The sequence below is a fragment of the Megalobrama amblycephala genome, linkage group LG9 (assembly GCF_018812025.1).
Source record: "Megalobrama amblycephala isolate DHTTF-2021 linkage group LG9, ASM1881202v1, whole genome shotgun sequence".
NCBI lineage: Eukaryota > Metazoa > Chordata > Actinopteri > Cypriniformes > Xenocyprididae > Megalobrama > Megalobrama amblycephala.
In genome coordinates, this window is record NC_063052.1 from 10,068,536 (window position 1) to 10,080,988 (window position 12,453).

The window sequence follows — 12,453 nt, forward strand, 5'->3', positions numbered from 1 at the left end:
GTCTAATATAAATAAAAATATCTAACAAATAATAGCGTTGAAGTCCTAAAATTATCATTTCCTGAAGACACAGCAGATTTTTAATCCCCGTATCCGCTTACATATATTTATATATAATCTATTTTTAATCTCTATAATACAAATGTATAATTCAGATTTTGATCTCCATATCCATTTACATATATTATATATATCTTCCAAGGGGTTTTTTCCCTCCTAGGACTTTTTTCCCAGTGTTAACACGCTGGGTTTTTCTCCTAGGGGTTTTTTTCCACCCCTGGGAGTCAGCCGACATTGGCTTAATGTAGCACCATCTTGTATTTGTTACATTTTACCACGCTTGCTTGTACAGCTCATTTTTAACCACTTCTCTTTTTTTTTCTGTGCTTCTAATATGTAAAGCTGCTTTGAAACAATTACCAATTGTAAAAAGCGCTATATAAATAAATTTGACTTGACTTGACTTGACTTGACACACACCTGAGGATATCCGTGCTCATCTGAGATTTGGAACAGGTAAATGTTATCATTCAAAGATTTCTTCTTCAGCAACATGGTGAAGACCAGGGTGAACTCCTCTGGAAGTCCATGAGGAAACACTTGACTGAGAAGACAAGGATGTGGTTAGACTGCAGCACATGAATAAACAAATAGGCATGGAGCAGGTGGGTTGTAATAGTACAGAATCAGTCTGAATGGTAGCAGAAGTGGGAGTATCTCTGTATTAATGGTGCTGTGGATACAGATAGAGGGATAACCCCTGACACTAATTTTGAAAAGAAATACAGCTCAGCAATCCCCATCTTCATTCTCAACTTCTGTCTCTTTCCTAGATAAACAGTTTGCCTGCCTCTTGGTGGGTCAAGGGCAGACAAACTCCAGGAATGTGTTTACCATCTCAAATACACACACACACACACACACACATAGACTCAGTGCTGGCTGGAGTTCATTCACACACAAATCATGGAACGGCGGGAAGCTCATCATAAACACATACATGCATGCATAACATGCACGACAATGAGCAGGAAGCTTGTTTGTCTCTAAAATGAGGTGACATTGATTTATAACAGAGAGTTAGAATCCAGAGTAATAACAGTGAGGCTGGCCTCCTCAAGGAAAAAAAAATGAAATCAGGACTAAGCACTAGAGAGAGAGAGATAGAGAGAGAGAGAGAGAGAGTTAGTTTGTACAGGATGAAACTTGTTATGACAGGGGATGAGGTACACATTTCTTTCAAAGTTTTCTTGTTGATATTACTGAACAAAACTAATCCACTGAAAGGGCCATCATAAATCAAAGATTAATGATTTTTAATTTGATTACTGGAGACAGTAGGTCTATATATTGTGACACTTTATAGAACAGAGGTGCATGATATATTGGCGTCCAGTAACAAGGAACGTTCAGTTATTGTGGAATGCCAACAGTGGAATTACAGCAATTTTTAGCCGATAATTTGTTACGGTATATTTAATTGGTGCACTTTTTTTTTCATAATGTGTGCGTAAGAACTAAACAGGCTCATATTTTCAGTGTGTAAGTGTGGCCTATAAAACTGCAGTGTTTTTTAGCCAAGTTAGCATGTCATGCTGCCAAGTTAGCATGTTAGCATGTCACGTTTTAGCCAAGTTAGCATGTCATGTCTGATAATATTTTTGTGTTTTTAAAATTGCTTTAAGACTTTTGAAGTGCGGCATCTGCCACTTTTAAATCAACAGACCGATCCGAATGTAGGAGAGAAATATATTTACTTACAGACAAGCCTGGGGTTTATATTAGGAACAATGAGCAACAAATTAGCAGGTTATATTAGCAACAGAGTTAATACTCTGCTGTGCTCCATCAAGCTATTTTTAATGTGCGAACAACCCATTAAATGTGTGTCTGAGCGTTTCATAAAGACAATACAATACCATTCACATTTCTTTTTCCCTTAAAGGGATAGTTCACGAAAAATAGTTCACCCAAAAATGAAAATTTGATGTTTATCTGCTTACCCCCAGAGCATCCAAGATGTAGGTGTCTTTGTTTCTTCAGTAGAACACAAATGATGATTTTTAACTGCAACCGTTGCCGTCTGTCAGTGGTATAATGCAAGTCAGCGGGAACTTGGACTATAAGAGTAAATAAAACAGGACAGACAAATCCAAATTAAACCCTGCGGCTCGTGACGACACATTGATTTGTCTGTCGTGTTTTATTTACTCTTATAGTCCAAGTTCCCGCTGACTTGCATTATACCACTGACAGACGGCAACGGTTGGAGTTAAAAATCATCAGTTGTGTTCTACTGAAGAAACAAAGACACCTACATCTTGGATGCGCTGGGGGTAAGCAGATAAACATCAAATTTTCATTTTTTGGTGAACTATCCCTTTAAAGAAATTAAAATGCATTAAATTGATCAAAAATGACAATAAAGACATTTCTGTCATGACAACTCTCAGAGTGTTTGGCATGGTAATGGATATGACAATGTTAATATGTTTAGTCATGGCGGAATAGATCTGCTACGCTGCTGCTGAGCAAGTTCGGGACTTGCTACATATATGACACACTGCTGTGAGTAAGTAAGACATACTGTTGCTGCACAATAGCATACATGAATTACCCGTAGCAGATCTATACAGGTGGAGCTGTGGGGATCCTGAAAGAGCGCTGCAAACTGTTATGGCAGAAGCTGACCAAGTATTTCAAAGATAAGCAGCAAGATCATTGCCTACTGATACAGCAGGAACCAATCAGCTGTGCCCAATAAAGAACGATGTGCAAGCTGACCGACTCATCAGTCTGCGCCATCATGAGTTTCATTGTATTTATAATGTTAAAAATGATTTCTTTTTCAAATAAACGCTGTACTATTGAACTTTCTACAAGGTTTTTATGGTTTCCACAAAAATATTAAGCAGCACAGTTGTTTTCAACATTGATAATAATAATAAAATGTTTCTTGAGCATCAAATTAGCATATTAGAATGATTTCCGAAGGATCATGTGACACTGAAGAGTGGAGTAATGATGCTGAAAATTCAGCTTTGGCATCAGAGAAGTAATTTACACTATAAAAAAGAAAACATTTGAATGGTAGTGTATGTGACTAAAACAAACATGTTGCAGACCTTTCCAGTGATATAAAATGCATAAAGTGATTAGTATGGTATTTCAGCAAATCCTGTTATGGTTATTATGAGCATATTTCATTAATTAAAAACAGAACATTTCTAATTTGTACGCTAATTAAAAAGAGTTGGTCACATCGCCTATATTAGTTGTAAAGTTCAGTGTTTTTAAACAACACTTATTAGGTGTCAAGTGAGTAGTTTTAATTAATTAGCTAATTAGCTATAAAAAGTAAAATGCTTCACTATCAGTATCAGCCAAAACAAGCTGCTGATTATCTGTTATTCTTATCAGCCCCCGATTTTCTGTACTTCTTCTCGGACACAAATACAAAGACCTGGGTAAACACACTCAAACATACACCCTCCATCTCTCTCCCAGGTGAGGTGAAATCTGAGATAAAGGAAAGCAAGAGGTAGACAGTTCTATTACAGGCCAAGTCTAAGCTAAGAGAATGACTAACACAGAGGTGGCTGAACAATTTAAACACCATCTGCTGCTATCAAATATCAAAGACCAGCTGACAAGACTTTACATTAAACTTTATCTCATTGAAAGAGAATGTAGGAGAGCATTTATGTAGGAAGAATCTTGTTTTTTTTTTTCCCCCCTCTGCAGTAAGCCGGCCATATCGAGTGAGATTCAAGTGCAGGCTCTTGCTCTCTTTCTGGCTACGAGATGAGATTTAGAGCGGGAGAAAAAGAGCTCAGGTTTCAAATGGGGAAAGCACCTGGGGCTCCATTCTTAGAGAGGAACTCCCTGATGATGGGGGGATTTGGGTATGTCTGTGTGTATGTGTATCTTTGCCTCTCCTTTCAAAGTTTCAGAAAGTCAAACTGTACAACTTTCAACCATAAGACAATTATTATTACAGCTAAAGGAGACATGAAATGGAACAAGAATGCATTTTGGAAACTAACATATATTAGCAAATCTGACCACATTTTTTGTGAAATTGTTGTGATCTGATTCTAAAATAATAACAAGGGTTTCTGAATTCTACATACTGTATAGCCCCTTTAATTAAAGGATTAGTCCACTTTTAAATAAACTTTTCCTGATAATTTACTCACCCCCATGTCATCCAAGATGTTCATGTCTTTCTTTCTTCAGTCGAAAAGAAATTAAGGTTTTTGATGAAAACATTCCAGGATTATTCACCTTATAGTGGACTTCAATGGCCTCCAGACGGTTGAAGGTCAAAATTAAAGTTTCAGTGCAGCTTCAAAGGGCTTTAAACGATACCAGACGAGGAATAAGGGTCTTGTCTAGTGAAACAATTGCTAGAAAAAATACAACTGTATATGCTTTATATAAACAAATTATCACCTTGAACTTACTTCCGCTTTCTGCATACTTCAAAACGCTTACGCTGTATTTCCTACGCCTTCCCTATTCTACTTGCGGAAAAAACTGCCGCCGCGTTCATTCCGTAAGTAGAATAGGAAAGGCGTAGGACATACAGCGTAAGCGTTTTGAAGAATGCAGAAAGTGGAAGTATGTTCAAAGCGATCATTTGTTTATATAAAGCATATACAGTTGTTTTTTGTTTTGTTTTTTGAAAATGACCGATCGTTTCGCTAGACAATACCCTTATTCCCTTATTCCTCGTCTGGTATTGTTTAAAGCCCTTTGAAGCTGCACTGAAACTGTAATTTTGACCTTCAACCATTTGGAGGCCACTGGAGTCCACTATAAGGAGAATAATCCTGGAATGTTTTCATCAAAAACCTTAATTTCTTTTCGACTGAAGAAAGAAAGACATTAACTTCTTGGATAACATGGGGGTGAGTAAATTATCAGGGAAAGTTTGTTTAAAAGTGGACTAATCCTTTAAGTGAATTTGAAGTATACTTTCTCTTTTTGGAACTGTCACCACTTATAAAACAATTTTTAACACTTTTTATAAAAATGGCATTAAATAATGCACAAATACGCAAATTGGGATGCACTTATAAAGAGAAGAGTTCCAGATTTCCATCTAACATCTGGATCCAAATCCCTAACCTTTAAGTAACATTTCTTGCAATGCACTATCAGCACAAAGATAAGCTGTGTCACATCCTCATGTTTATTTGCAACTGCCAAGCAGCCTTCTCTAAAGAGAGTGTCAGCCAGAGAACAGCTACCATCTTACGATAGGGAGATTAACAGCTGCTCAAGCACTATTAGAGACAAACAGAACACTTGTCCAAACATCTGAAAACTAATGGATAACTCTCTAGGAGGGATAGAGATAAAGATAGTGTGTCCATTATAATATTCACGTCACTCTAAACTTCAACAGGCTAGAGGCTATATATGATGAAACCATTGTACCAATTTGGATCTTATTTTAAACACAAATTTAAATGATCAGAATTAAATGTCCTACTTTACCTGTGGTCACCATATCTTCCTCCAAAATGTTTACAGAGGTTGTTAGAGCATTAAAGGCACATTATGTCAATTTTCGCCGCTAGAGGTCGCTTATCAAAACAAAGGCGTAGCTTGATGACGACTTGATTTCGTGGAATCATGGGAAGTGTTGTATTCATGTCTATAGCCGGTGGAAAAGAATCGGGATGGGACTCGGGCAGAAATCACATTCATGGATGAGATTATTAACGTTACTGTAGTATGAAGCAGGGCTGTGCGAGCAGAAATGAGGCAGCTGGAGTGATTGCTAATGAGAGATGAGCGTAACACATCTCGAGAGCAGCAGGACTTTTATTATGCCGCAGTCTCCGCTTCCGCTTCTTCCGGTCAAGCGTATGTGAGGTAAAGCAGCACTGTTTATCATATTAGATACATCTGTGTGTTGAAAGTTGTTCTAGTGCTACTCTGCGTTCGCTCAGCGGCTGATATGAGAATCTTGTGGCACACTGCAGTAAGCTAGATCGATATTAGGCATGATAAAACATGGTACTCGCTGTAAATCAAGAAAACAAGATTTAAACAATAAGACTTACTGTGTTGATCTACTGTATATAACATGATTAGTTTTCTGTCTATGAATTTATCCATCCAAACAGTTGCTCACCTATCTAATAAAACATAATATATTAAAGCGTCTTTGGTGGTTCCATGGTTTCTACAAAATAAAACCGGAAACCGAGGGTAACACGTGTATGATGTAATTGAAAGGCGACTGGTTAAAACTGCTTATTTCGCTGGATTTAAAAATTCTTGGATACATTTGGGATAATGTAAGTACGAAAGTTAGCAAAAAATATAACATTGTTCTAGTGTTTTTTATATATATTTTAATCTAAAAATCTTACATATTGTGCCTTTAACACTATAAATCTGAAGTAGTCCTCCTGTCCATATAGGGCTTTTGAAGGACATAATTTTGTGTGTGTGTGTGTTTGTGTATGTGTGCGTGTGTGTGAGTTCATGATATAGGGGTGATTTCAGCTTGATTTGGACAAAGTCATTTCAATCGCAAAAAGTGCCCCAATCACCCTGAATTCACCCCTACTGTATATACTGCAGATTGAGGACAGAGCAAGTACAAAAAGAGTATAAAAAGGTTCTACAGTGCAGCACAAGAGCGAGAGCTTCAGTATTACTCTTCTGACGTATTTGGCTCAAACACTCAAACTCTCATTTCTGTTAAGTCTAGAGAAAAGGATAACAGGAAATTCTAATAAGGAACCTGATGTGTAGTCTAAACCAATGCAAACTTTGTCATCTCAACATGCAGTACCTGAAAACTCAGAGGAAACAGAACCCATTAGCTTATATCATTGTCATTTTTCATCTACGCACGGCTCAATAAAAGCATTGTCATAAAACGGATTGTTACTGTGCCTTGAGGTCTCACCAAAAGCACTTAAAGTTATTGTTAATAAAAAATTTAACAGCGTTTCTGTGGAAAAGCACAAGGCAGCATGTAATCTGTTGAAATGTTTATTTGCAGAGAGATGGACATAACATAAGGAGGAAGTCAGAATCTCTCTGGTAACATTATTGTGATTCTTTCATGATGCTACTGTAAATGTTAGACCAAATAACAGTCAACAGCCAGGAATTCAAGGCTTGTACTGACCTGCTAGAATACTTTGGTAGTTCTGCAATTATAGCTTATTGAACTGTATTGCTTTTAGAGGATGAACAGACTCCATAGACTGAGAGTGAAAGTGTAGTTATTTATATAATTGAAGGGTTACAGAAAATGATGGAAATTAACTTTCCCTCTCTCTGAATCTCTGAGGAAAAACAGATAAGAAAAACAGGAAGAGGAAAGGTAAAAACAAATTACTCTGTAGGTTTGATGAGTTGGACTTTCCCAAGCCGAAGGATGACAGGCCCTCTCGGATTTCGGATTTTCTTGACCTCGCTGTTCTTCAGCAGGGAGAAACGGTGTGCCAGATTGAAACCTGCAGATAGGGCGATAAATCCATTTACCACCCCACAGGCTAATGAATCAGTGGACTGCTATTTGACATGTCCTACGCTATGTATCATCTCTGCTGAGGCAGTTTTCAATTCATATCAGGAACCTTAATAGTGTGGCATCTGTGACAGTTTTCAATTCGTGTAAGGCCAAAGGAGGAATCTTAATACTGTGAGTATCTATATCTTTCAGCTCATAGACTATTCCTTAGACTGCTTTATGGGCAGTTGGACTTTTATTAAGTGTATTAAAAGGCTGGAATGATTACAGATGGCAGTGCATATATAGAGTGAACATCTTTCCCATTTTTGGACATAAAGTGTGCAGAAATAATTGGGTGGTTAACGACATACAAATAGAGTTGAAGCCAGTGTTGAAAATATAAATATATATAAAAAATCAAAATAAATAAAACATAATATATACAGTACATATATTCAAATACAAAATGGTTATTTTAAAATGAAATAATATTTCATAATATTACTGTTTTTACTGTATTATATGCATTTTAAATTGCAATTTAATTATATTAATGGGTAATATTATATATATATATATATATATATATATATATATATATATATATATATATATATGAAGAGTTTGGTTCCAAAACGTGATAAACAGCATTTTCAAAAAACATTTGAGTTTCCGCCAAAATCAGTATTGTATCTGGTCTGTATTGAAAAGTCATTTATTAATTTTGCGCAAAATGCGATATCCATTGTAGCCTGGATGCCAGCCGAACTTAGACCCGCCCACAACATTTTGAGGTCGGGGAGTTCGGTCTGGACTCGATCCGTAGAGGAGTAATTATGCTCGAACAGAAACTGTTCGGACCAATCACATTGTCAGGGCGATGATTGACAGATTATCACCAGAAACGTAATCGTCTACGTCATCAAAGAGCGCTTGGGGAGTTTGATTGACAAGCGATCTAACCAATCAGAACGCCGCATCCGCCGTTTTGTCCGACAAAGCAGTCAGGAGTTAGAAGATTAAACTCGGTGGAGTTAAACTTGAAAAATTGTGCATATTGACGTCTTTCCGCGTTTGAAACAACATTCATTCTCATGTTCATTCATGTTTATTTGATTATACTATCGGTTCACGAGCCTCTTGAGCTGAGGCGCTACAGCAATCGGTCACGATCATGGTCACAACCAGGGCTTGACATTAAAGGTGCGTTCACGCGGCCTTGTAATTCCTGTAGTTACGAGATTCTAGCTTGTAAAAAGCGTTCACGTCCTCGTAGAGATCGTAGTTACAGCTTGTAAGCTGGGAGTTTTCTGAAAGCTCCCAGATGTACCACGTGGCCACTGTACCACCTGACCGCTGTAGATAGTGGTGCCATGGAAACGCATAATTCCCAGTCCAAGGACCAAAAGGACGTGAACAGCTCCGAATATAACGTCACGTGTTGTCATTTCAAGATTCCGGTAAGTACGAGGTGACGTGAATGCAGCTTAACACCCGCCAAATGCGGGTAGATTTCAGCTGTGGCGGGTAAGACAGCCACTCCCACTAGCCACTTTGGCGGGTTGAATATAATTTCAGTTTACAGCCAAATGATCGTCGAAGATCGTCGTAGCACAAAATTACAATCCAATCACACAATTCGTTATTTACGTGCAGTTAGTGAAGGAGCGATAGGCGGAATTGCGCTGAATGACACACAACAAAAGCGCTCTCTCTCTGTCGCGCGCGCGATCAGTTCTCCTCGCGCCTGAATAGTCAAATACACGTGCACACAGATGTCTAAATGTCCATCGTGTGGAGTATCTCGCGTGAATACAGTCGGTTATGGCTTAAGTGGACGTAAACAGGTGGGTAATAACTGGATATGCGTCAGTTACGTCCATGCATTCAGCAGCCCAATTAAATAGGCCTACCTGTCTGTCATTAATGTTAATCAAACAACAAAAGATGTTAAATAAATGTAGGCTATATGTTAAATAAACCTACTGTATCTGAAAAAAGATTATTTTTAATGTACTATTGTTTTTGTAATTTGCTTCTTTGTTCTTTTATATAGCCTAACACAAATAACTTATACAATTTCTCATATTAGCCCATGCTCATATTGTCTACCTCTTGCCCACCTGTACATACCAGCTGATATACAAAATGTAGTCTTGATTTAGGTGGTCAATCTGCATTTAAAAGTTTGAAAGGGTTTTAAATCTTCTAAATCAAGTAAAATGACTCAAAATAAAGTAATTTAAGCATAACAAAGTCAACTTTAATCATATAAAATGTAATTTACCAACATCAAAATTGTGGCCAGTGAAAATGCTGAGTGGCTAGTAACTTTGGAAAACCACTAGCCACAGTGGCTGGTGAGCAAAAAAGTTAATGTCAAGCCCGGGTCACAACACATTAAAGAGCCACAAAACGGTTTTTATTATTTGATTTTTTTTAATAACTACAGTTTGAAAGCTGGGACTTTGTTTAATATCATAAGTAACCTGCTCTGTCTCGTCTGTCGATGTGTTGTCAGTTTCCTCTTTGCTCCGCGATGTATCTTCCACTCTGTGTGGCGTGACAGCGCCACGGCTTGTCGGACAAAGCAACAGTAAGGGGGGCGGGTCTTTGCGAAAGGTCAATTAGTTTACAACAATGACTGTTGAAGAACTGAGATGTGTTACTTAGATTCCGCCATCGCGTCTGTTATAGAAGATATCGACAGCGCATTCATTTTTAAAAAGGAACAGAGGACCGCGATCAAGGCATTTGTCGATGGGAGAGATGTCTTTGCCGTCCTTCCTACGGGATTCGGCAAAAGTTTGATTTATCAGCTGGCCACGATGGTCGCTAAGAAGAGTTCTGTTGACAACTATGCGTCGCTCAACATACGTCACTTACTCTGTAGCTCTGATTGGTTGTAGGTCTATCCAATTGAGGTCTTTCCTGGATCGGTTGAAATACGCCCCCATAATCAAAGCCCAATGGAGCAGTATCAGACTCATATTCGAACTAGAATTGGAGTATGACCACGTCAGGCTATATCCATTGTGTTATTCTGTGATGTTTTCTCCCTTTCTTTCCAAAATGCAACAAACGCCGGTCTCCTTTTTCTGCAGAACGCGATATATCCGCTCTCAACCAATCACAGCGCACCATTCCATGCACTGTAAACATTGAAGGCTTTTTTAAAAGCCGTTTTTAATACCAATGTACTCGGCAAATGTGTTTATTTCACCGTGCGGTAGCGCCAGATACTCTTTAATCGGTAATAACAAATAATTTATAACATTAACAAGATGACCCATTGAATTAATTTTGGAATTCATTTTTATAACCAAAAGATGCTATGTGAAAGTCTGAAACAGAAAAAAGTGGTTTTCATCTTGACACTTTCTTGGTAAAGAAAACACCTTTTTACTCAAATTAATCAAAATGGAGTTATTGCGTTTTGGAACCAAACTCTTAATATATATTTTACCCATTAATATAATTAAATTGAATTGAAAAAGTCCTGTGTGAATGGGCCCTAAACAGTGTTTCTGCATTTTCATAAACATAAAATTATGAGAATAGGGATAGTTCAGACAAAATGAAAATTATGTCTTATCGCCATCATTTTGCTCAAACCTCATATGATTTTTGAGGCATGATTTGTAGTGAATAATAACTTAAATTTGGTCTATTCCTCACACAAAGCTATCATATTTCTTTAAAATACTTGCAATATAGTGTACAAGTCATATGGACTAATTTTATGGTCTTTTTTAGAGCTGCCAACCATCCACCACCATTCACTTTTATTGTAAGGAAAAGAGTAGGTTGGACATTCAACTAAATGTCTTCTTTTGTACTCCTTGGGAGAAGGAAATCATGTGGCATGAGCACATGACAGAATTTTCATTTCTGGCTTCTATAAAGAAGATCTAATGGCAGCAGTCTTTACCTGTAATGTTGTGTCTGGCAGTTTGAGGAAACTTCCAGTCTTCTACCTGTATGGACGGGCAGCTGACACCTGTAGAAAAAGAGAAGCAGTCAAGTTGCAGCAGATCTTGTCCTGCCACCTGTGAAAGGTCTTGCATAAAACAACTTGTACAACCAATCATGAAGAGTCCTGTCAAAACTTGGTCCTGAACATGAGGTGAACGAGTTGAGGCATTCAATGATTGTCTGAGGGAGACAGACACCATCTCAGATATAAATGGAGCTAAAAATAACATGCTCTTCTCTGGGGGAATCACTCTCCCAATCTAACTGCATAGTGGCAAAGACAATGACAGGTGGTCTGACACATTCTCAACTGGTGGGCGACATATTAAAAAGACATAAAGTTCATACAATCCAATCAAGTAGCCGTTTCACTCAGATATACATCAAAATAGGGAAGAATAGACAACTATAACTTCAGTTTCATGGCGATATTAAGGGGGAATTAATGGTGGTCCTTGCTCATTTGGTACTCTAGATGAGAAAACTTTAACTCATTCCTTTTTTGCCCACAACTATTGTGCAACTTGATGTAAACAAGTTTTCAGGGAGGAAGTTGCATTTAAAATCTACGTAAAATTATGCAAGGGCATTATGAGGGCATTCTCTGCCAATACGAGCCAATTATTCAGAAAGATATCTGCCGATACCAATATATAATTAAAGTAAATAAGCTCCTCTCTAGTGTTTTTTTATGGCTAACTAACAAACTGTGAACACTGGATAACTTTCCTGAGGTAAATGCAATGTTAAGTGACATATTGTTCTCAAGTTGTTTTATTGACGTCTTTCCGCGGGTGAAACATTGAATGAGCGATTACACGTGACATGATACATTTGGACAAGTTGTGTTGTACTATATTTTTCAACATATCTTTTGATATTCCTGCATGTTTTTTCATGCTATAACTTGTATTAAAGTGGTAGAAAATACTTGTGCTGCCATTTGAACTAAGACACTACAGCGATCGATATGTCCCGTCACATTTAAG

The 12,453-nt window shown here is 37.6% G+C and overlaps 1 protein-coding gene across 1 annotated transcript in view; it reads right to left on the reverse strand.

Moving 5' to 3' along the window:
* The window catches only part of col16a1 (collagen, type XVI, alpha 1), a 91,866-nt gene that overhangs the window by 69,255 nt on the left and 10,158 nt on the right, over positions 1-12,453 (reverse strand). The window contains 3 exon segments of the mRNA XM_048201530.1: positions 481-604; positions 7,373-7,490; positions 11,421-11,489. Coding sequence (XP_048057487.1) covers positions 481-604; positions 7,373-7,490; positions 11,421-11,489 — 311 coding nt within the window.